The 27,210-nt window shown below is 38.9% G+C and overlaps 1 protein-coding gene across 5 annotated transcripts in view; it reads right to left on the bottom strand.

The window, feature by feature from the left end:
* Positions 1-18,981: 18,981 nt before the first annotated feature.
* The window catches only part of LOC124063371 (kelch domain-containing protein 8B-like), a 156,152-nt gene continuing 147,923 nt past the window's right edge, over positions 18,982-27,210 (bottom strand). For all 5 annotated transcript variants that reach the window (XM_046396971.1, XM_046396972.1, XM_046396974.1 and 2 more), the window contains one exon: positions 18,982-19,440. In XM_046396971.1, the coding sequence (XP_046252927.1) occupies positions 19,244-19,440 (197 nt within the window). In that variant the 3' untranslated portion in view covers positions 18,982-19,243. The remainder of the gene's footprint in view (positions 19,441-27,210) is intronic.

Here is a 27,210-nt window from a genome sequence, read left to right on the forward strand (position 1 = left end):
CAAAGTCGGAGTGGAAGACGCCTCCCAAGGTGGTTCAGATTTTTTTGTCAGTCTGGACTTCCAGATCCATATATATAATTAATATCATTAAATAGATAGATATTATTATTAAATATGACCAAAGAAGAATAAACATTTCCATTTCCAAAACATCTAACGTGTATGACTCATACAGAGGGGTTTGGGCCGTGTGTGCTCTTATCAGTGAAGCGATCACAGATTTAGCGTAACTGACTCGACCCTCGATTTGTGAGCGGTGCAAGCCGAGCAGAAATAAAGCCACAAACCCAGAGGTTGTGTTTTTGAAACCAATCTCCTATCTAAACAGGAAGCAGCAGTGTCACACTTGCATCTACCTCAGATGTTTTCTCAGGAAACATGAAAGCGTCGACTCGTTTAGGAAACTTTGTATAGCATAGTTTATTTGAAGAATAAATAGCGTAGAAAGGGGCATTAATTAATATATGATGTTTTATTGACACAGGAAATTGTGAGTTTTTATCAAATATTATCTATTTTCATCAAACAGAATGAAAAGTTTAACAACACAGTCAACGGCAGCCATTTATGTGTTAAGAGTCTCATAGTGGGACAAGAACACATACACATGCACTACGACATCTCACAAGGGAGTGGACATAATGTCTCACCTTCAGAAATAACAATGAAAAGCTCTTTTTATTGTCTTTATAATCAATAACGTGTCTTTGAAGGATACAGCTGGTGATGTTCCAGAGTATTTTCATTTCTGTCATTCCCATGAAAAGACCAACACCAATAGTGCATAAATCCAACTAATGAGTATTATCATGTAAAAACTAAACGCACGTCACCGAGCAACGCTGTGGCACTAGTTGGCATCCATTCCTTTATCACCAGGAGCACTCAAACGCTGTATTCTGCTGCTGCAAATACCAGCATACCAAATGTGTAGCTGAAAACAGTCTCCATCAAATGCAGTATTTCCTCCTGTTTAACTTGTTAAAAACTACATTACCCAGCTGCTGTAGGAAATGATTCAACCTTTACGTAAAAACAAATGTTTATAGTTGTGACCCTCTTTCAGTGATTTACGCTTTCAAAAGGAACCAATGGGCTTGGGGCTGAGAATCACACATAAGGCAGGGAAGTCTAATGGTCTTGATAGACTGATTATCACATTGTTGTTGTTTTTTTTTTCTTGACAGCTGTCCCTTAAAGAAAAGATAAAAATAGTATTAGGTTTGGAAAGCCACTCATGGAAATCATGTAAGTGTATCAGCACAATGAAGCAGATTTCCCTGCAGGCTTTCTCACCACTCAAGCTGTGCGTAGAAATTCACACAAAACTACAATAAGTCACCAACTCAGTAAACCTATTGAAAATGACTCAGATAACTAAACAGTAAATCCCTACATCCTGCATATCTAATTAATGATTATTGTAATGATTACAGCAAAGGTTTATCAATTCAGTTCTTTTTCAATTCAATTCTATAATTCATTATTTCTATTATTATTATTGTTGTTATTATTTTTATTATTATTATTATTATTGTTTAATTTGCACAATTAATAGCAATTCATAAAATAGTTAATGATGGTAAGAACCTAACAGTGAACGGTAAAAAACAGTAATTTATAGATTTGCCCTTTTCTGCGAGAACAAAGTGCATCTATACATTATCTCTGACTGTATAAGAAGTGTATTTTCTATCAAGAAAAAACATTTAAATATCTCTTCACTTCACTTACATGGCTCTGGTCCAACATCAGAGATGGGGGGGATTTAAGTTTTTACTTTATTTCAATAGAATCTAATTTGGTGTCACAGAGGTGAACTTGTTCAGTAAAGGAATAACATACACTGTATGTCTGTGAGCAACAGCTGTGGTTGACTAAAATTGTTGGTTGTTGGGTCATTAAGATACTGATGTATTCTTTGCAACACTGTCAGGTCCAAATGAGTCCCAAACAATTTATAGACACCACCTATTTATTTTCATAATGACTAAATACATTTTTAAAAAAATAACAAAAAATTACAGATCTGTTTCTGTGTATTTATTTATAATGAGGAAATTAAATTCCCCAATTTACACCCTGTTCAGATTTATTGACACTGTATCTGTACATGTATGTATGTATGTATGTATGTATCTGTACATAAGAACTAATCCTATGAGTTACAGGGTCTTTATTGAATTCTATGGCAAAATGTATCAAAACACATGAATAGAAAAACTAAAAGTATTAAAAGTTTAAAAGTATACGCAGTTTTTATAGTAAATTTTATTGTTCCATATATTTTCATAATAAGTTCCATATTGTGTTTTGTTATTATAGATTTATATTTTGAAACACTGCTTGTTATTTCTCTATGTTCATTAATGGCACAAACTATGAATTTACTGTGTTAATGTACAATCAGCCCAAGTGTGAGAGCACGAGATGTTGTTTATGGCAGATAACAGCATGAAGGAATGTGAACGCGAGCTCAGCAATTCTGATTCTAATCTACTAAGTCAGTCTTTTTAAAAACTAATTTCTTTTTAACGACAAAGGTCCCATGAAGAAGCAACCACATCGGTGGAAGCTAAAGGAGATCTTTTAAATAATAAGACAAAGACATTTTATTTATAGCTTATTTCATTTCAACTGATCTCAGAGTGTGTTACATTAGAATTCATGTTGTGCAAACATTTACCCAGAAGCCACATCCACCCTACAGCTACAAACCACAGACACATACAGTAACTATAGAAAATTAAAAAGTTACTTAGTCTTGACTGTGAACACATTTATGACTGTTCTCAGGTTTATTATTTATATAGAAGGCTGGTAGAAAAAATAATAACAATAATAATAATAATAATGATGGCTGCAACTAGCCAAAAATAAACTAAATTAACAATATAAATTGGAGGAGGATTACAATCCCCACAGTTTTGGTGAGGCAATTTTTCATCTTTATACAAGACTGAAACTTCAGTGACAAGCAAGTTGCACGCCGTTAACACATCATGTTTTGTATGATGTCAGTTTATTTCAATGCTCCAACTATTCAAACAATCATTTTCATTTTCTTTTGCACATTTTCTGGATATTTTTTACAATGTAAAAACAATATATCCACTTGGGTATTTTTTATGATCTATTCTTTTTTTAAAACAAAATTATAATTTATAATTTTTCTTCTTTTTTTTTTTTTCCAAATAAACTGTGTGCTCCACTTTCAGGGGGAAATACTGAACTTTGATTTCAGACTTTTTTGAGGTAATAAAGTACTTGTGAATTACTGAATTTCCCTCAGGATGAATAAAGTATCTATCTATCTATCTATCTATCTATCTATCTATCTATCTATCTATCTATCTATCTATCTGTCTATCTATCTATCTATCTATCTATCTTAATCTTTTACAAAAAAACATGATTAATCTTCAAGACATGCTCCATTGTTTAGTACTATATCCACCAGCTATATTAACATAATGCTACTTTAAAATCAATTCTTTAGAGTGTGATGATTTAACACTCTTGAAGGAGTATCTGCATCATAATGTTTACTTTTCATATTTTAATTATGAATAATATATTATGCCTAATTAATAGTCTCACTTTTATTGTGAATGTAAGATTTTTAGTTCTCATGCTCACAAACAAACACACACAGTTGTAACTGTAACCCTAACCGTCACCCTTAATCTAAACCTAAACCTAAACCTTAAAGCCCGACCTTAAAGCAAATCCTCACACCAAAATGTAATGATTTACGTTATTGAGACTTTTTCTTTCTGCCCATTAGGAGGACAAGTCCCCACAATGTGACTGCGAAACTGATCTTTGGCCCTCAACAAGACTGATACACATCTATACACACAAACAGGAAGTGAGACATGATGATGTCATGTTGAGCAGGGGACTTTGTAAGAACATGTTTGCACCACTAGGTGGCAGAAAAAGACAAATGCTCAACAGCAGAAGCTGTGTGTAACTTGTATGAAAAGGATTTTAAATAAAATTCTGTCTAATTTAAGAAGACAGTGCATTTAAAAAAAAGTCAAATGTAAAAATGTCTTGAAGCAGAGTGACTCCTGCATTGTTTCATTTGTTAATGCTAGGTAACTGAAAAAATATGGTAATATGGTCATTTTCTTTCACCTTCTAACTTACATTATTGTGGCCTGATCTCAGCCTTATTAAACACAAAGAGAGAAATCACAGAAACCAGAATTAATGGAACTCGGTGCAATTCAAAGCGAACTCATGACTTCCATCCTTAATGGCAGCGGGTTGTAGCTGGTGGAACGGGGGGGGGGGTTGTGCTTCTGCAGGGCTCTTGTATTAGTCATATCCGTGCACACAGCAGAAAGAAATTAAAGCATACGACTCATATCCAAACCTAAGAGCAAAAGAAGAAGAATGTTTTGTAAGTTTCTTTTTTAATGACACTGGTTCAAGATAATATTGCCTGTAAAGATCACATATAGTCTTCTGGGTTGGAGACTCACTATTATAAAATTAACTGACAGTGTGCCGACCCTCTACAGCTCTACAGGCTGCTGCTGTGAATCAACACAGAGCTACAACTTGTGTAGCCTTAAAGCCATAGCCTAACCCCTCCTGTCATGCTACCTCGCTAGCTAGGCCAGTTTGTGAGCTGAGTCAGCATGTATCTGTGTTCCCAGAGGCCTGTGCTCCCCAGCTCAATATTCTGTTACACATTAAGACCTTTCATGTTCTCGGTAATGATTTTTTTCCCCCAGGTCAAATGTTCAATGTATGCATGCTGAGTTAATTAAGTTAAGTTAAAAAGGGATGACAGTGTCACGACCCGACCAATTCTGCCTCTGATTGGCTAGTAGTCAATGCCTTTGCCAGTTGGGTTTGGTTAAGAAGTGAGGAGTGAGACTGGTTTAGGTTGGTGTAAAAATATCAGGGTAAGCCAAGTCAGAGGTGAGAGCAGGTCATGCCTATTCCAGCCTGAGAAAATCACTTACAGATTACTGCAAATTCCTGATGTTCGACACACCTGCTCAGTGGCTGAATTAGTTTTTTTTAACCTTTCAAACTGCATTTGAAACACTCACACCCGTTAGCTCTTTCCAATGAATTTGAACTGTGAGGACAGCCCTTTGAAATCTCTTACAACATTAGTTTACATCAAGAGACCCATGTGAAAAACAAGAAGTCGGACCAACTCAGAACAGATGAAGAGTAACAAAACCACTTTCAGAGGATGTAGCTGGAATGTTCACAAAGTCCGACTTACCCACGACCGTGTGAGTTTCCTCTTCCAACTATAGTTTGAAACTCTGTGATTGAGTCCATCCATCTATTTTCTATACCGCTTATCTGTCAGGGTCGCGGGGGAGCTGGAGCCTATCCCAGCTGACTACGGGCGAGAGGCGGGGTTCACCCTGGACTGGTCGCCAGTCAATCGCAGGGCCAACACACAAAGACAGACAACCACACACTCTCACACTCACACCTAGGGACAATGTAGAGTAGCCAGTTAACCTAATGTGCATGTTTTTGGTATTGTGGGAGGAAGCCAGAGAACCCGGAGAAAACCCACGCAGGCACAGGGAGAACATGCAAACTCCACATAGAAGGGCCCAGACCGGGATTCAAACCTGGAACCCTCTTGCTATGAGGCGACAGTGCTAACCACTGCACCACTGTGCCTCCCCTGTGATTAAGTCATTGTTGTTAATATAGAAAAGCTACATGGTTTGAAGAAAATCATTCAAAACAAAGATAGAAAATGGCAATTTGAACCTTGAGACAAACCATTCTTTTTCTTTTGTCACAGTTGATAATAACCTTAGAGAAATATCTGATGACCATAGCAACACGCTTTTTGTTCTGAAATTTCTGTTTTTGCATTTTCACAATTCAAATTGCGACTATTATATTTTTTTCATAATTCTGGTACTCTTTTAGTCACACACGTACTTCACTAAGCAGGCCAGAGGAGTGCATGGGAAGATGTCATTCTGGACAGTGGAATGTATCGTTAAACTGTAAAATACCCTGCCTTTATTACAAATATTTGTGACGCAGTAGAGGGATCACTGACGCTTGTGTGTTGATGTCAGAACATTTTTACTAGTAAGAAAATGGATTATTATTGAAAGTTGTTTAAATGGACAGCAGAGATACTGCGCCTAGCGAGACAGAAAACTATCTTTCAGCAGTTCAACATCTATTAATATGCGCTGATTACCTTACGGTGTGCAACAGCTGCTAGAAATAAAAGATGCATAGTAAAAATGATACCTCAACACTAGTTAACGTTCAACATTTCCTCCTAATTTCGTACCATAAGCGTGTAAATGTGAGCTGGTATGACAATAAAAGTTCCTTGATCCTTGAAGTTCCTTAATCCTTGAACATTTCAGTCACATCACAGTCTAATCTTACAGGCAGAATAATGACCAGCAGGAATAAGAGTGATGTTTGGCAGTATTTCGACTAAATAAGTGGAAATAATAATTAACGTTTAATGTGTATTTATTTATTTTGTTTGCAAATATTTGATAATAAATGAAATAAAGTACTCAAATATGGAAATGAAAATTAAGTTTCAATACTTTACTTTGACGTGTGTACAGTAACATTTGGCTGACCAATGATTTGGTCAGAAGAAGACCACAAAGCAGACACAGACAACAAAAGTAAAAGTTTAACTCTTTACTTCAACAACAGTCTCTGAGTACAAGGATATTAAAAATACAGTCTTTTCCAATAAAGTCATGTTCCATAGGGAAGCCAGATGATGGCAGGTGTTTGCTTGTGGTTTACTTGTAATTAACTCCCTAACAATCCAGAGCATGAAGAGCAGGGAAAAACAGGAACTGGGCAGTGAACCCAAACAAAGAAAAAGAAAGTTAATTCTAGAGCGAAAAGTTAAAGAGAACATCCAGACATGGATACCACAAGGTAAACTGCATAACAGAATGAAGGGACCGGAGCTGGGTGAGCAAAAGGTGTGTAGAAGGTGATTGGAGGAACGCAAGAACTTCCCAGATCTGCCCCTGATTGGCTCAGGTGAGTGCACACACACACACACACACACACAGGAGAGGGGAGAGGCAGAAACACAGAAACAATACTAAATCTTAACAAATACATGCTTTATGCACACAGAGAGTCATTGATGCGCCTGTACATTTGAAGGTGCCTTGGACAATCTGTCTTGTACGTGATCTGAATGTGCTGGCTTCCTACTTGTGTGAGCGGATAAACCAAACAGTCAGCTTTAATACCACAGAGATGTTACAAATAGCTCCATGATACTGTGGGTTGCAGAGAAAGAATAACAACGTGTCTTGGATGAAAGAATTTCACACTTTGCCAGCATGTTTGTCAGACCCAGAGTCATGATTTTCTGGTATTTATCTGTTTTTCTCTTTACTTGAGCTAAAATAATAAGCTTACAGCGGCCACATGACTAGTGGTGTCGGTGTGCATGTGCCCCATGAGAAAGAACGCTCATTATTCCTGTTCATCAGCCTTTAAAAATTAGAAACTAGACAACAGATATTAACGTGGTGTTTAATGTGACACTGTTATCTACCAAAATAATATCCGACTGGTGTTCCCCCTTATTTTTCCATATAATTCATCCAAACAAGCATTTTCCACAACATGTTTACCATCATCATTAGGAGACATGATTGGAATAATGCTAAGTATGAATCTGTGTCAGACCAGACACCAGGGACTAGCTGAATGAAAGAGGTGATAGGATGATCACTAATGTTTGATTAATTATCATTAATCAAATGTCTTTCACTGTACAACCCCTTGTTGCATCTGACTTGAGTTAAGACAAGTCAGTTTGGGAAATGTTCCCTCTAATCTCTAGGGCATCTCACATGCCCACGAAAGGTAACTGAGAGTAGTGTTCATCAGTTTAATTGCTTTGCCCTTCAAGTCAGTCCAGTTTGACAATGGTTCAGCGGTGTTTCTTTGTCACTTGTTCTTCTCTGCTGTCACTAAGACAAAACTGATTTATAGGATACTGTAAACAGTGTCTTTCTTAACTATGAGCATATCCAGAGTGTTTCCTCACTGAGTGGGAGACAGTGCTGAAATATTTTTTTTCTTTATTTATTTGTTTAGTGTAGGACGGCAATGAGTGTGAAACCGATCAGTCACAGCGATCAATCACAGCGAAGAAAGGTTCTTCACCTTAAACCCTGTAACAGCCACACAGGGAGGGTCTAAAACTTCTATTCTAAACACCACACTTACACTTCAGTAGTACTACTTTTATATTCTAGAATATGATGTATTTTTTTATAAGGAGCTTTCTGCCAGAGAGCCCTTTATTGAAGAAAAAAGTTTTAGGAAGTCATTTGATGTAGTGTAAAGCACAACAGCATCCATTTAGAGGAGGTCATGGTGCACTAATTGGTAGAACAATAAACTTTCACCAAGGAGACTGCGACATACATCCTGTGTGAAACTTAGTGATGCATTTTTTTTAATAAATATTGTCAGCAACTGATAATTGATTCATAAAAATCAATCAAGGTACATGTTTAGAAAAACAGGGGCAGTTTCTTTTTTTTTTTTTTTTTTTGATATCAAAGATATTTGTCCACTATACCTGATGTTTCCCACTAATTATCCAGGAAGTTCTCAGAGATGCTAACGTTAGCAGTTCTGTCCCGCTGTTCACTGGGTTTGGGAAAGTTTACACTCTTTACCCGATGCTGCGTGACATTTTCCAAGCATTTTTCAGTCCTGATCCTGAAAGCCTTTTTTCTTGTACAACTAAAAATTAAAACAGACTATTTAAAAATATCAACTCATGTCTCTTTGTCTTCCTCATTTTTTTTGTTGTTACAAACTCCATTTTTCACTTTAGAAAGTCCATATGATGTAAGCATCGCTCCTTGTCTGAAGTTTCAACTAACAGTTAAGTGATGCTCAACCCAGTCTTTGTGGATATTAACTGGAGGCTGAAGCTCATTTGCATTCATCTATTCTGAACATGCTGAAGTGCTTTGTGATCAGCTACAGATGAAGGAGAGCATCATCACTCACAACATTACAGTATTAGCGTCTGTTTCCTGCGGACTGCAGCTTGTATCGAGCGTGACATGTATTCTGTGTGACAGACTATTCCCTTGGAGGGTGTGAAGAAACTGGAGGAGCAGCTGACCATGGAGTCACACTTCCAGTTGTTACCACTGCGAGGAAATGAATGCTCATTCTAATTTATTTTTCCCTCTATAGGAGCACTCCATTCATACATCGCGTTTGAAGTGGGTTTTGATGTGAGCTTCATCTATTATGGATCAGGTGACATTTTTCTGATGACAGTGCCAGATACACCTCTAAAGAGACAGTCATGGAAATAGATACCGTTATGATCTTTTTCTGTCATTACCTCCCCAGGAGAAGATGCTGGAATCGGGAGGGAAAGAGTACACAGGACATATGGAATCAGACAGCAAGTCAAAATAGTTTATTATAGAACAGGATTCATAGTCGAGGCACTACCTCACATTTAGTATAGGCACTGAACTACTGCACTGGAGTCACAGCCACGACTCGGTCTGAAAACCAAAGCCTGCCAAGCCACGTCAATGTTGGTTACAGCTACAGGTACAGTTTGTCACCACCCTGACTGACCTCTGACCAAATCAACACTTCACATTATGTAAATGTTAAATGAAGTGGTCCGGTGTGGATATGCTTGCACAAAAGCATGAAAGCTGAATGATTGCTGAGCAGATCCCTTCAAGGTGGTAAACAGGGACCAATTATTCTTATTAATAAAATGGAAAGTTCAGCATATACTCTCATTTTTCAAGTTCTTAACCAAACGTATGTAGCCAATAATGGGACTGACTGAATCTTGCTCTTTGAAAAAGAGAAAAATGTAAACCAACTTTGGTGTGTCATTGATGTAACAATGTGCCTGGCAGGCTTTGGTGAGGGGAGGCAGCCTTTCCGTGTGTAAATTCCACCATCCTGCCATACTAATTCATTCTCACCTTGCCCTGGACTCTTTGAAACATCCTAATACACTTTTTGTTCTCTGTTTTCTCAACCCAGTCAACAGTCTAAGAACACACTGCATCTATTACAACAACAAGCACAACAAATATCATTATTATAATAAAAATTATAATAACAAATGTAATGCTGGCATATCCCCTCTTGATCCACTCTGTATGTATTTTGTCAGTATGAGCGAGCATTAAAAAGTGAACACCTGCAAACAGGCAGTAGCCTAATCTTGTTTGTTCTAAAGAGGGATTATCAAGTCGCATAAATTCTGGTATAATGACTTTGAACAGAGTAAGCACCTCGCATTAGTGTGATCAACATGTGTTGCTTCTTCTGCTCGTTCTTGAGTGATCCCTTAAGTGGTCAGCTGAGGTCACATTTGACCACAGCCGAAGAAAATAAATGTGGATGAAATCCCTTCCAGTTCCTATATTGCCATGGTTTCTGCCTGTACGTGGTGATATGCTGTGTATAGGCCCACATGGGGTTTGAGTCAAGTCAAAATAAATGTATCCGCAAAAATGTGTGTGTTGATTAGAGGCATAGTTTGACATTTTGGGAAGTTTGCAAATTTGCTTTCTTCGATAAGATCAACTCCACTGTTGACTGTGCATTAAGTATGGAGCAGGAGCCTGGTGATTACCTAAGCTGCTTCTGTCAAAGATAGACTTGGAACACCATCAGAGGCAGCTAGGCTAGTCATTTCCCCCTGCCCCCTGTTATAATCAAGCCTCCAGGAAGAGTACCACGCTTTGAAGCCAGCTTGACATGTTTACAATTTTACAGTTTGTCCCATAAGCATACATTGTGACAGAAGGCTGGAAAACTGTGGATTTTTTTATTTGTTCATTATTCATTCACTCAACACCCCACATGGCAGAAGCTACGCAGAAGATCCAGGTAATTTTATACCGGGGAAGTCAAACATTTTTGGCTTCATGCGCCACTGAGCAACTTTCATTGGAATGAATGAGGCCCTGCCTCCAACGTCACAGCAAAATGTTTCCTTAATAGATCCATGTTCTTCATGCTAAGTTACCGTGCTTTGTGCTGATCGCTTGCAGGCACTGTAGCTCCATAGATAATGCACATTAGAGTGGTATCAATCCTTTCATTTAACTGTATAAATAATACAGTAAGAAAAAAATAAAAATTTTTCCCAAAGAATCAGCCTATTCATTTAAAGGATAATCATATCTCATCTGTCAGAAAATAAAGCTACACCTCTTTCAAGTGGACTTTAAGGTTTAAAGAAATGTTCGCTCCAGACCCCCTTATGTTATAACATCATGTTTCAGAGGTAGTGATTGTGAATGTGTAATTGTAAGTTTGTGTAATGTTATGGTAAAATGCTTATTTCATTGGAGTGTAATGCGTGTGACTGCCATGTAGCAGCTGATCAGCACACATTCTCAGGTGTTGAACCTGTGGTCAGATCGTGCCACAAATCCCATTTTAATCATGTTGCTGTTTGCCATCAATTCACTATCACCTGTTTTCTCAGGCTGAAAGGGTCACCCAAAGCCACAGAGGACATTATACAACTGTGATCACTGGCTTAATGTTCTAACAATCATGTTGCTGTAGAGCAACACAGAATGTCACTCATCTGATCCTTCTGAATCTGTGTGTTCTGTATGGTTAAGTTAAATAACATATATGTAAGTTATATATATATATACTTAGTCATTGTGCATAGTTTGAAGTGGCAGACGTTTCTGTGTTTGTTTCTGTGAGTCTTTTTGACTGAAAGGGGTTATTTAGGTTTTTTTTCTACACAACTAAATGTTTACACAGTCATCATAAGGACCTCCCCACACAAGCCATCTGAATGAGTCCTGCCTTCTTTATATTTAGTCTTCTATCTTAACACATTCAGTACATTTGACAAAGTTCAGTAAACCTCCCAGATCACATTTTCACATAAAGAGCACATGGCGATACTGATCCACTGAGACCACAAAGCAGTTTACCAGGTTTCTACCATGTCAATCACTGTAGGGAAACAGCACAGTACAGAGAGATTAGAACGGGACAGGGATTCTGGGTTTGTTTCCCAAAATGTCTGTACAAACTAGTTTCACTTTCACTCTGAAGGCCAGGGGTTTTCAAGTTGTGCGAGTTTTTAGATACTGATCCTGACCAAATATCACCTTCTGCAGTCATATCTACTTATCATCATTGCAAACTGTGTTCCTATACATCTCATCTGACCAACAAAGTGAAAATAACTATATTTATGTATATACTTCTATTAAAAAAATATTTGCTGCAACATCAGCTGAAGCAAAGCTTTGCCAGAACACACAACCAGTGACAAACACTTTGGGTAACCCAGCTCAGAGCTGGACAACACGAGGACACATCTGTCACCACACAACCTCAATCCACAGTACAAACAACTGGAGGACAAAATAATGAACAAACATGAACAGAAGTAAGTAGAAGTATCAGTTTTATCTAATCCTGATTACCTAATCAATAATAATCAAGGAGATGGTTGATACATATATCTATATATATATATGTGTATATATAATCTTTTTAATTACATGACCACATAGGGAACAAAAAACAACAAGAACACATGGTTATGCTGATATAAGAGGAACACCTTTATGCTACCTGCGGGTGATGACACTGGTCCCTGTTGCCCAGGAAACTGTGTTCAAGTTTGCCCGCAAAAAAAAAAAAAAAGAAAGAAAGAAAGAAAGAGGCTTTTCAAAATAAGACACAGTAAAGCATTGGATTTATAAAGCTGAAAACAGTAAATTAAGCATCCTGCCCCCCCTTCTTTGCACTGTGTGGATTGGACCCTTGTTGTCTTATCAGAGCCTGAGTCTGTGGGCCTTCTTTTTATGAATCAAGGCACAGAACCTGCCATGCACAGTGTGCCTACACTAAAACAGCATCCTGATTGTGTCTTGGACAGGTGGGTACCTACTGTATCTAGAAATGTTTGAGAGGTAACGATACACAAGGCAACTTTCTGGGGCGATGCAAGTCTTGTTTGTTCGCCTTTGACGACAAAGGTGTGACTGAAAATGGAAGTTGTACTTGCTCATTTGTTGCTAGTCAACATTATTAGTTACTGTAAGGTATTAAAAACTTCTGTATTTATTGTATTGTATGGTCTATATTGTATGTAGATTTTTCAGATTCACTAAAATAAAACTCATGCTAATTAGAACCAGATTAATCCTTATGTAATGGGAAGCAGGTCCGCAGTATATTTTGGCTTTCAACGAGTTCTGGAAGAATACAGTTCCATACGCATTTGCATATGCTTGTGCATCATCTGCTCACTGCCTGCTGAAAACAGTACAGCATGTAATTAAATGCTACCTGTACTGAAGCATCCTGATCTTTTGTTCTGTGTTTCTTAACCTGCTGTCAGAAGCAGCAGAGAGATTTCACTGCTCTGAGTTAAAACCCTCACTCTTTCATCATATGTCATCATGGGAGCCAGAAAAACAGATTTATGAGGCATCCTTTCTCTAAACACAACCTGACACTGACAGGGTCAGAGAGCGAGTGGGAGAGACAAGTTTAAAAAAAGAAACTAAACAAATGAGACAACCAAACGAGAGAGCTTGCTCTGGCAAAGTCCCAGAATTCCTTGGGGACTTCAGTGTGGCATGTAAACTGTATCGAAGAGCCAGAGAAACTGAAAAACTGCAGAGGAGACATTGTACATCCTCCGGACAGCTCAGACAATAATAGATGGCGACTGTGTCTTGGTGTCAAGAATTTGCACAAACACACACACGCACGCATACAAGAACAATAACAACTGTGCCCACATGTGCCCACGTGCAGTCATGGTCACACAAATGCACACACAAGAAATCATGCACTAAAGCTGCACTAATGAGTGTCTTTTTTTATTAATGATGGTTGAAATGGCATGAAATGTCATATGAAATGTATCGCTTGTAATGAACAGCCCACGGAGAATTAAAACCAGACTATGAGGCTCTATGCTTTTTAGGCTCTTTCATTTTGTTGTTTGTACTGCCTGAAAATTCAGTTTTTAACAAAACTTGTTTCCAGCAGTAGCATGCAGTTCTTCTATTTCATATAGGCGTCATCGTCACATCTGCAAAGCAACTAAGAACTGATTTATTATCTTAAACCTTGAGAGCATTTCTATGCCGCATGCACAAACGCAGTCCCTCGAGCACGGGGCTGTGACAAGATCTGTCAAGACTTTGGTAGAGATGGGTTGATGTCTGGGTTGACGGGTTGTACTGACTAACCTTGGATTTGCTGTTTAGTGTGATCAGACAGACAGGCAGTTGTCTGACAGAACAGTCTGTTCTCATGTCAGTAATTCTTGCTGGTCACATTTGGCAGTAGTGCCAAAAAGATTGACAGCTATATTAAAGTGATTTTCCTGTATTGACCCGGATGATAAAGCTACACACTCTAGCATATGTAGCTAACATTAGCCTTGTTATGCAGTGTGTCCATTCTTCATAAACAGTTAAATGCAAACTGTGATTCAGGAGAACTGGTGCTCTACATGTTTAAAAGTTTCTTTCTCCAGCAGTTTAGTGGTCTATCTGAGCTGTTGAATTCAAATCCATCTGTAACTCCACATGTCTCCTGTAGTGATGCTGCTGCTGTCACTGTGTTCTCTGGCTGTGCAGATCAACTCAGGAATTTCTTTCAGCACCCAGAACTTTTAACTGTCTTTGTAATCTTTTTTCAGTAAAAGTTTGTTCATCAGTTAGTACATCTGCTAATTTCAACGAGGCAGTTACTGAAAACAACTGCTAAAGCCTTCAGTCCACATGCTAGATTTGTATGAATATTCAGATATGACTACAGTGTTAGGTGGACAAAGCCTTTTATATTGTTCAGGTCTTTGCCCAGTAAAAATTGGAAAGATGTCTTCAGTCAAAGGAGGGAAGACATCAGGCTATCCTCACCTCCAAAATCACAAATGTCAATTTTATAGCTAGTGTTGACCATGAAAATAAGCAAGCGAGTGTGCTGAGCAGACACAAGCATGAAGGGAGGGTCATCACAGCCAAAACAGGACTGCATTCATGCACACAGAGCAGAAACAAGCTGGCAGCTTTAAGATCCAAAGGTGGCAAGTTCATGTTCTCCCCAATGGACAAATAAGATATTGGCTCACACACACACACATCCCAAACAGCCTGTGGCCCAATTAAAGAGGCATCTGTAAACTGCAGTGGATTCTAATGGGCTAATCGGTCTTGGGTGGATTAGAGGATCACAGTCCCCAACCAGCAGAGCTGTTTACTGACAAAATGATCTCTCCCAGCATTTGTGATCGTTGTTAGATAAAACAGTGTGAGAGAGTGAATAAGATGGACTGCATTCTTGCAGACTAGCATTCAGACTTACAGATCTGTGCTTGGCTTTGCATCCAAGCACATTTGTTTGTTTATGTGTGTGTGTGGCTTGTAACTAATGCACTCAATTAAATGCACACAATTCAGCACCAGAAATAACCATCTAATTTCATCTAATTTCCAGCAGCTTCAGTGCAATGTCTGATGTCTGATTGTGTTAACAAGGTCTGCCAGGGTGCAGACCAGGAAATATGAAGTTTGGTAAGTCAATGAAAAAGTGTGCCTGTGTAAGAAATAGTGTTTTTTGGGGAGTAGAGGTAGCTGTCACTTCTTTTATATAACTTATCTGTATTTTTAACCTCCGTACAGTCTTCTCCTCTTTCCCCTCTCTGCATATGAGCCTCCTAAAATAGAAGATAATATACAATAATATAGATATACAGTATTGAAATTCTCTTAGAATTCTCTTTCTCACACAACTGCAACATTTATTCAGTTATTTAAAAGATCCAGTGTGTGGGATTTAGGTGCAGAAATGGAATATAATGTTCAGAATTGGGTTTTCATTAGTGTTTAATGTAAGAATTACTGTATTTTTCGTCCATGCAGTTCACCACATTGGCCCAACACATTTCTACAGTAGCTCAGAATGGACAAACCAAACACTCTAGAGAGGGCCTTTTACTCTTTTCACATTTTTAGCAGTGACTGTGGGGAAGGGTGAGATGAGGTGTGTTCAGTTGTTTGCAATCTGCAACCATACTTCTAGATCTCACTAAATTCTGCAGATTGGACCTTTAAAATTGTTTAGATGTAACAAATAAATGCTGCCTCTTAATGTTGCACCATGCAGTAAGGGTGCAGGATCATGTCTACTGATCATGTCAACTGGACTGTGAATCTGTGAATTGTCCAGTCATATGGGGCAATCCATTCTGGTTTTAATTTTCAAGTTTGTTTCCTTCTGTGAGTCTGAGTCTCACTGCCATTTATCATTTTTGTAGCACATTGTACCTTAAATCATCTCACTGTGAAATAAACTCTGGTGAATAATAGAAATTGAGAACTTTTGTCATAGTGCGTATCATTACGTGCACTTTCCAAGCCGTGAGGAAAAGGGATAGGATGATCAAGCTGATTGACCAGTCACCCAGTGATTCAAATTTTAATAAAAGTATGACTAAGTGCATCAGCTACTTTAGGGGGGATGGAAAATGGCTTTCATTGCTGCATAGATTCAGTCTATTTGAATATTTACTGTATTGTCTCAGTAAAAGGTTTTGATGCTGGAGCACATAATTCTTGGCCTGTGCTACCATCAAATCAGCTAAGCCACACTTTACTCGTGTTACATTATATTCATTCTGAATGGACTGGTTGGTGGCTGACTCTTTCAAGTACACATTAAAAAATGTGACCAATATGGCAGAACTTTAAAAAAGGGCTTTATGTCACCCATTAACCCACTGCAATGGATAATTCCTTTGTTTCCTGCCCAACCTCGTCTGATATCCACAGGTCACTGAATCTGTCACAAAGCATCCTGCACTGCAGCTCTCCTCCATCATCTCTTGCACACAAAGCCTCACCTCAGCCCCAACAAACTACATCTCCACCAGAGATCTGTCTTTTCAATATCAATTGCTCACCCACTGTAGGATTTAAAGTCGGCTCTTTATAGTTTGTGGCAGAAATGGTCACCTTGAATTCACGGCATTTAAGTCATATGCACATGTTCATAGAGCCTCTAAGAAGCATTCCCACAGCACAATTCTTTGCCACTGATCTGCATGTTCACCATGTTGCATGTATTGTTTTACACATCATAGTTAACGGTGCTGGGCTGTAGTTACTCTGATACTACTTCATACTGCTACACTACTCTCTAATGGGTTACAGTAATGTGTGGAAGGAAGGAATTAGGAATTAAAAGTTACTTATCCAAGTTACACATAGTTTTGTTTTTTAAGACACTTTGGAGTTCAGTTTGTTAACTCACAACATGTTTGGTAGAGTTTGAGCTGACTTCACTTTAGTCTCATGCAGACTACAGGACATGTTAGCTTAGCGCAGAAGCTGGATGTGTTGAAAGGTGGCTAGCTTTTAGTGCAAGATAAAATGTGCTTCTGGTTATGTCTGAAAATGTATGTGTTCTTTGCTGACCTTTTGTTGGCTTGTCCATTGTTGGAGAGTGTGAGGACAGTAGCTTCTCCATCAGGACAGGACCTGCGAGATTAGGCTAGCTGCTGATGAAGAGTAAAACCAAAATATCACATTTGATATTTCTACACGAGCTAATACAGGTCCTGTAATCATGGAACCTATCAGTCTTCTTTTGCTGTAAAATAATATGGCATGGCAAAACAACTCCTCTTGTGTTTCTACTGTTATGGGTTTAGGAGAAACTGGTCAGAAGCAGATAATTTAGTTCTGATGAAACAAGAGATTGACAGGACTGTAACCAGTAACGGCTGAGTATGCTACTTCTGCTATTGCTTCAAAGCTTTGCTGAAAGTAGCATATTTATGAATTATATCTATGAATTCAAAGTATGTTTTTCTGGGACACAATGAACATACAGACCAGTGGTGGAGAGAAACATGCTGCAGGGTTGACATTCCACAAACATTTTGATATGTTTGACTTTTTCGGTAATAGAATAGACATAGGACTACAGAAGATCCCTTTCACTACTACTACTACTAGTAAAACTCTAGTAAAAAAAAATTATATTCATGGGAAAACACTCCAAATAACCACAGTCATTTAAATAAAACTCAGATCTGTACATAATATGACTCAGTCCTATTTGAAACATTCTTCTCCTTGTTAAAACCTAATGTGTAACAAATCTGCTTCATCACCTTAAGATGCTCTTCTCATTTATCCATCCTCTACCTGACATCAAGATGCGGTAAAGAATACAATACGCTGCTATCACTCATAAAGCACAAGGGGAATATAATATGTCAGGACGCTGGTGTTCAGATTATTATTTATCTGTCTGGATGCTTCAGTACAGCAGGTTATGAGTAACTTTGCATTCATCCCATGAGCAACGTCACATCCCTGTGCTACAGTGTGAAGGACTGCTTGAGCGTGCTGACTGATTGCTGTGGTGCTAATGTAGTAGCAGAGGAGGCTAGATGTGTTGCAAAGCAAAGTGGCAACAAGTTCAACCACAGTCAACTTTTCTGCATTTAGAAATAAAAGAAACACAGTGACTGTGGTCAACACCAGCCAATGTCACTGAAAATCGATGGGCGTGTGAACGCATGTTAAGGGCCACTGTTGTTGACATTGTGTTGCTAGCAGTGCTAACCTTCACGCTTATACTGTACAACACTACGATAAAAAGCGAAGAACCAAAACAGATACTCACATTCCCAGAAAGTCACTGTCTTAAACTCAACTAGGTGTTCTTTCTACGATCATAGAAAGCAGGGGACAGCGAAGCTGCTGCAAGAGATACAGATATGGCCCTAGGTTCCTTTAATATCCAGAAAAGTACCCTGCTTTTATTCTGAAAAATGCTCAACAGTTCAAAGGCGTGTTGTTTCTTCAGACACCGTGTGTGTGCCCGTTTTTTTGCTCTTGTTTTGTCTTCCTCTGGTTTCCCCTGTGTACAAAAGCTGTCAGATTGAATGTCCTTAATCTTGTATTCATCCAGCTCTGTCAAAAATTGTCTCTGCAGTACCCATTTGAAAATGCTTGTTGAATTTGAAAAAGAGTTTCTTACATCCCCATGTACAAGACAAATCCATCAGTTGGACATGAAGGTAGAAAAGCATCTAAGTGTGATCTGTGGATCCAATTCATGTGTTTTTGTCTGTGTTTACACACATACATGAATAAAATATCAATGCATTTATTCCTGCGTGTGTGTCGCGTGAGCGTATGTGTCACACTGTTTCCGGTAAACACAGGGCTTCCACAGCATTACTGGGTCCCTGGGCGACTCCACCAATTACAAAGAGCATGCTGGTTGTCTGCAGGAGGGCAGAGGAACAGCGTGCAGTGGGCATGGGTGCCACATACTCCCAGCGCCGCTTCACCGGGTTGTAGCTCTCCACTGTGCCCAGTGGTGCTGGTTCATTACCTGCAAAATGTAAAGTAGCATGTTAGGATGACAGCATTTATTTTTCTAATTCAGAAATACCCAAATATTTCATTTAGTCTGGAAAACAATTAAAAACAAATTCAGAATCTGATACAGCTTGGTTCCATTTTTTTTCTGGACTATGGAAACAAACTAAGGCCATAAAGATGTGCATTTTATGAGCAGTTCAGACCACATAAATTCATGAATTCACATAGATTAAAAATAATTCAGTGGTATGAATGCAATACAATAATTCAATAGTGATTAAGCATTCAGTTCCTCATGAGACTCATATCTTTATAACCATTATTTGCTTCTGTTGTGCTGAGGTAGGTTACTGGCAGAATATTAAGGATTATCGAAGATAATAATTAATAGTTATAAAATTATTATCAAATAATTCTAATTACAGGTCATCAACCTGTTACCAGCGATGAATAACCAAAATGGAAAGGTGTTCACCAAGATGTGTTAATATCTCTCAGATATTAACAGTAACCAAGTGAACAATGACGGGTTGAATCCCAGCACGAGCTGTCAGAATCCAGCAACTGTCACATCAATATGCATATAATCACAAACGATGACCAGTTAAACTATAATAGAATGTGTTAATAAAAGTAATAGTCATTTACAGTGACATCGTCCTACTGGTTTCAAGATGGTGAGCTCAACCATGAGGGTTTGGACAAAGAGAGTGTGGAACAAAAGGGGAGCAACATGGTCTAACACGTGTCCAATCAGGAGACGGAGCAAACCTGACTTATGCTACTGTGTGATCCCTACCCTGAAATGGTTGTGGATATCTGAAGTGTGTGTAGGTGGGTTAGTAAAGGAGAAAGAGGAGAAGAAGAAGTAGATTGCCATTGCCACGACTCTCCACACTGCTCTGACCCACCTAGAGCAGCAGGGGAGCTACATACAGCTGCTGTTTGAAGATTTTAGCACTGCTTTCAATGCCATCCACCCCCACAGACTGGTGACCAAACTGGCAGAACTAGGGCTATCACAATCCATCTGCCTCTGGACTTAAGACTTCCAGCTCCGAGAGGGTTAGATTAGGCCCCCACGTCTCTACAGCTCTCACCCTCAGCACCGGCTCCCCACAGGGCTGCATGCTGAGCCCCCTACTCTATACCCATGACTGCACCCTTGCCCAATCCACCAACATTACTGTCAAGATTGCTGATGACACAACGGTGGCGCGGCTCATCTCTGCGGGGGATGCGTCTGTATACCGGAATGGGCACCCCTGGGAGCTGGTTATCGACTACAGGAAGAAATAAATGGACATTCAGCCCTAATACATCAGCAGGGACTGTGTGGAGAGGGTGTCTGACTTCAGGTTTCTGGGGGACCAGATAGAGGAGGACCTGCCCTGGAGAACTAACACTATAGTGCTGGTTAAGAAGGCACAGCAGAGACTCTATTTCCTGGGGATCCTCAGGAACTGCTGAATAACCATCTTGCTCAGAAACTGCCTGTGTCCTTCTACTGCTGCGCCATAGGGAGAATACTGACATACTGCATGTGTGTGTGTGGTTTGCCAGCTCCACAGTAGCAGAGAGGAAATGTCCCCAGAGAGTCATCACCACCGTACAGAAGATCATCAGCTGCCAAAAAAAACCCAAAAAAGCCAATAACATCCTCAAGGACCCAACCCACCCGGGATACAGAACAATCAAAACACGGACAAACAGGTTGAAAAATAGTTTCCATGCATAAGCCTTAAATGTCCTAAGAACTGTTTCTGAACAGATACAATAATACCTATTTTGCACATAATGCAAAATATATTAGAGATTATGCCAGCAGAATGTGGAATATATGTGTGTGTGGATTTATGTGCATCCGTTCATCCTTCCAGCCATGCAGTGCAGCTGTCTCTATGGATCTGAGTAGACAGTCTTGTTGCTTGATCAGTCAGTTAAAGACAGACTCTCTGTTGTTTAAATCTCAGTGCGTGACATGAGATCCCAACACTTCCATAGTGGGCACACAAACACACACAGCACAATTTACAATTTGACACTTCAAGATATGTACTCATCACACCTCTCATCAGCCACTTGTCTTTTCAAAGGAAAACATAAACTGACAGATATCACCTTCAGAGAAGGTGTGTGTGACACATGCAGCTGTCACAGTCACATGTGCACTGACAATGAAAACATAAACACAAATCCAAGATAACACCCTCTATAGCAATGTGATGAAGAATCCCCATGACTCAGTCTGCACCTGTTGTCATAAACACAAACTTCAGTAGTTTCTGAGTATCAATACAATCAATCTTTTCCCAAAAGAGCCTTTATCTGCAGCAATCGGGAATGTTGTTATGGCACAGCTTAGCTTGTGGTAAAATCTTATTTCAGTAAGATTATAAAGACAGAAGTATCTCGGTAAAGTGAACTGCAGGTAACAACACCAAATATTAGGTGCCTACATTTTAAAATTCTTTTTGAGGGCATATTGATTTAAAGCAGAGCTACCCAATTACAAATTCAGCTCAGCCAGATTTTGAAACCAAGAAATTTAGCTGGACATTTTCAGTGGACTAAAACGGAATAAATGTATTATGAAACAAGTAATGTTTATTCATTGTTTGCCTCTAAAATTTGGTCCTATCTGACCCAGGCATCAAAAGGAGCCATGAAAAAAAAAACAGAATCTGAGGTAGTAGCAATATTTTTTTTTTTCACTTTTGACATAAAACCAAATATAAATAATTTTTTATGTATATTTCACAATCAGAGGAATAATTCTAAAATAAATCTACTAATTCTAAAATAAAAGCCAAAGAGCTTATTGAAGTCATTTGTTTTCATTGTACGGCGGCACGGTGGTGCAGTGGTTAGCACTGTCGCCTCATAGCAAGAGGGTTCCAGGTTTGAATCCTGGTCTGGGCCCTTCTATGTGGAGTTTGCATGTTCTCCCTGTGCCTGCGTGGGTTTTCTCAGGGTACTCCGGCTTCCTCCCACAATACCAAAAACATGCACATTAGGTTAATTGACTACTCTACATTGCCCCTAGGTGTGAGTGTGAGAGTGTGTGGTTGTCTGTCTTTGTGTGTTGGCCCTGCGATTGACTGGCGACCAGGCCAGGGTGAACCCCGCCTCTCGCCCGTAGTCAGCTGGCATAAGCTCCAGACCCTCCGCGACCCTGACGGATAAGCGGTATAGAAAATGGATGGATGGATGTATGGATTTCATTTTACCTACAAAATGTTAAGTCTCACTTCACCTTTCTAAGGTTTGCTGTGATCTCCTTCATTCTTTCTCCCTCTGTTTTTCTTTTGCTCCCCCGACCTCCTTCTCTTTCACCTCAGGTGCAGTGCTCACTGTCATTATACTGCTCACTGTCATTATACATCAGCCAGCACTAAGTTGTTGCCGTTTCCATGGAGACCCACATCATAGCATTTCGTCAAATGATAGGAAATGGGGTGTGTGTATGTGTGTGTGCGTGTGTGTGTGCATGCGTGTGCACGTCTGTCTGTCTAAGAGGACTATTATCATCATTTTGTTGCAAGAACAAAGAACAGTACCGAGTCGGCCTTTTCAAAGCTGCTCAGGCTTTGGCTTTATTATTCTTTATGAAGACACACATATGTACTGTTGCCCAAGACTGCACACACACACACACACACACACTCATAAATGGCACAGAAACATCCTCCTTGCTGCTCTTGGAGCTCAAAGGCTTCCTGTCGTGGCTTTGATTCATGTCCAACAGATGTCATGCTCATCTCTCTCTCTCCGTTTGACCTCCATTCCTCTTTTTTACTCCCATCCTGCTTTGCCATTCCCTCCTTTGTCTTTTCGTGACATTCTCTATTAAGTTCATTCTTCATTCTATCGGTCCTTTTTTTTAAAAAAAAAAAAAAAAAAAGATCTTAATCTTTCTCATTCCTATCTATTTCAAAGCTTTTCTTAGAAACTATTTTCTTCTACTTTATGGCTCTTAACCCCTATTCATCTGTCCTCCTCCTGTTCACAGCAACTATTAGTTCTCCATAAACCTGTTCCTGTCAACTCTCCTGCTTTCATTTTGGCTTCAGTTTTTTCTTCTTCTTCTTCTTCTTTCCTTCTTCTTAACATGATGATCACAGTGATATCACTGTAAATTTACCGCGTGCATATTTGTACAATACCTGTATATGCCTGCACAACCCCCACACAAACTTTATATTCTGGAAATACTCTTATTTCTATTTTTATTATTACTCCTTGGCCTTTAGACTTCCAATCTTGTTTGGATGCATTTTAACAACCCAATTCCCCCCAGGGATCAATAAATTTCCCATTCCCATTTCCCATTCTGATTTTGTTGATAAATTGTTGTGACTCACTTTTTAATTTTAGATCCTATCCCTCAACCTATATCACCTTCTTCTTCAAAAAACACTCTTTTTATTTTTTGCTATTATTATATATTTATTAATTAATTCATTAATTTACTATTTTGACATTTTAATTCATATTCATGGCTACACTGTACTTCACTCTTGATGTCATACTTAAATCTTGTAACTGCACTCACTGTTTTTACATTTTGTGCTGATGGTTTTAATCATCTATTGTGTTAAGTTTTATTCACTTATGACTTATTTGTGCTTAATTCATATATTTCTCAGTATTTTGTTCTATGTTTATCTTTTGTTGCTCTTATTAAGCCCTTTGTAACACTGCTTTTTTAAATGTTACACAAATAAATTCCAAAAATTGCAGGTGAACCCCTTTATGTTTAATTGACAGTGCCCATTGGGCAAGTTTTGTATTTCCTTTTCATTATAAAATGACTGTGTGTTCATTCTGACACACTAACTTGAAAAAAATATCTACTGTAAAGATAAGTGTGTGCTGCTTATAATCTTCGCCCAATAATATTTGGGATAGGCACCACTCCACCCCACAAATAAAAGGGTATAAATAATGAACAGAAACGCTCTGGGACATGACTCATGGCTGAAATGCCTGCTGGACTACTGAGGATACCGTGTGTGACAAAAAACGTATCTCTTCTCTGTATTTGATGAATTCATTCCCAGACGGTTTTGGAACATCTTTGCAAAATGAAAAGATTAGAAATAAGCCTTTGTTAAATTCTAAGGCACTGACATTAAAACTGACCTTTAATATTGATTTGACTGAAATTCACAAATTTATTACTTTCGTGCTGCTTCAGTGTTATTTACTTTGTGCCTTTGAAGCTGAATGTTCTCATTTTGAGACAATGCTACTGACCTCAAGTGCTATAGTTAACTCTCAAGAGTAAAAGACTTATTGGAGACCTGTAGCCAATCAAACGACTAAGAATAAAAGAATAAAGTATACAAGACTTAACACCTTGCACGTAAGCTACACTATACAGACAAAAGTATTGTGGCACCTGACCATTACACCAACAGGGACTTTAATGACATCACATTCGACATACATAGACAGCTTTGCAGCTATAACAGCTTCCACTCTTCAGGGAAGGGTTTCAATTTGTACAGCAGAGCATTTGTGAGGTCAGGTACTGAAGTTGGTCAGAAAGGCCTGGCTTGCAATCTCTGTTCCAGGTCATCCCAAAGGTGTTGGATCAGGGTTGAGATCAGGGCTCTTTGTAGCCCAGTCAAGTTTTCCGCACCAAACTCATCCAGCCAAGTCTTTATGGACCTTGGTTTATACTGCTAGGATAGGCAACTCCTGAAATACAAAAAAACCTAGGTTTGCTTGAAATTGAGGGAAAAGGCTAAATTCTTATTTTGGACAGGTTAAGGTTTACAGCAAAAGGGACTACACTGTGCAGAGCAATTTGGAGGTGAATGAACCATATAAGAGTGAGATGAACCGTGGCTTTGTGCTGAGATCTAATAAAATACAAAACTCATATTTCTTTTTTATCATAAATAAAAAGAAAGAGTAGCACAGAAGTTGTTATGACTGTAAAAACTTTTGTGTCATTTAAAAGCTGAGACATTTCAGTCTTGACCAATCATTTGACCAAACAACTGACCTACACTGCCATCCCTACAAAAAGGCAATACACTGAGCAAAGCTAAAATTGGAGGCTATGTCGGCTGAACTGAGATAAACTGAAATGACTAGATGACCTGGATTATCAGTCTCACTCATGGTACACCACACTATTTTACCCTGTTTACTATTTTTTTTCCTTTACTAGGAAGATGTATACTAAGAGCCAACTTGATACTGGTGTGGATGTGATGATATGATAACAACCTTATGATTGAGTCCCTTGTGTTTCCAAGTTGTATTGTTGTTGCTGCCGTTGTTGCAAGCACACCGGGAACATCTTCCCTTCTCCTCAAAGTAGCAACTACTAACAAATCAGGACAGCAGCATGAGTTTATTCATTCATTTAGTCTAGAATGGAGACATGAAAGTAGATATAAATGGTGCCATAAATGGATCAGTCTGCATTTACCTGGAAGATTTCATGCTTGGTGACAGACAGAATTACATATTAAAAATGAGGTTTAGTGGGAACCAATCTAAATGCCAATGGTGTCAGCATCGTACAGCCATTACACTGCAATCAGCATTTTCTTCATAATGATACATTAAAGCAGAGATGTCTAACAACCTCCCAAAGATTTGATGTATTTCTTTGAACAGTCACAGTTGTTTTAAAAGTAGGTAACACTTCATGAAATGTATGATGCTTGGCTCAGTCTGTTGCAGTCTGTATCTCTTGTTGCTTCAGTGTCAGTTTTATCCTCTGCTCTCTCTATTTTCCAGTGTTACCTTTTATGAAGCTAGCAGGTGTTTTGTATTTTCTGTCTTTTCTGTTCACCTCTCTCTGACCCCCTGTTGCTTCTATTCTCAGAAACAATAGCATGGCATGTTAGGTCAAAAAGAAGTCACAACAAACCTGCAGTGGAGCTTGTGGTAATGTTTGATCAGCCCTGTAGTGTCTCTCTTCAGTAATAATGGCATTTTCACAGGTAATACACAGCACTTTTCCTTGACATTCTTGGTTGCTTCTTCCAGTTCTTTATGATTAATATTTGTGTAACATAATAAGGACAATCTCTCAAAATGCTGCTACATAGTTCACCACAATATATGAGTGAATTGTACACATGCAACCAGCACTGTGTGCTAGGGACAAAGTGACTGAACACCACTACTCAGTGCAAGCTAGCATCTCGTCCACACCATCATGCCATTCCAGCAGGGTTCAGGTCAGTCACTGCTCAGTCCCAGCTGGCTACTGGCTGTTGCCCTACAGTAAGGGGTTGACCTATGGACAGACAAGCTGCAGCTCAGGGTAGCTTTGCTGCTACAGGAGTATTTAGTTCTGACAGTCTCAGAAGGACCAGGAGGACAGCATTCAACACAGGACTAATCAGAGCTTTGATCAAATGGTGACTGTTGGCCACCATCAGAGTCAGACCCAGTCATTATCCTCCCCACTGTGCTCAACCCAGGGCTTTGCTTAGTGCTGAAAAACAGATGCAGGAGAGGAGTTGAGAACATGTTGCCCTGCTCTTAGGCTGCTCTCTTTAATTGTGGCTCAGTGGAACTTCAACAGTAATTTACTTGCTCATAATGACTCTTAAAACCAGTCGAACTGTATCTTATGTGATCACTCTTACATGGTTTTTTCTTAAGAAGCTGCTGAGAGCAACTTTCACTGAGAAACTCAGAGAATGACCAGTCTGCATCATATGAATGTGAAATAAAATATTCACCGAAACACAGGAGCTCAACAAAGAACATAGATAAACAGATTTCATTGCACTTTGGGACTGTA

This window comes from Scatophagus argus, chromosome 8 (assembly GCF_020382885.2).
Source record: "Scatophagus argus isolate fScaArg1 chromosome 8, fScaArg1.pri, whole genome shotgun sequence".
Lineage (NCBI taxonomy): Eukaryota > Metazoa > Chordata > Actinopteri > Scatophagidae > Scatophagus > Scatophagus argus.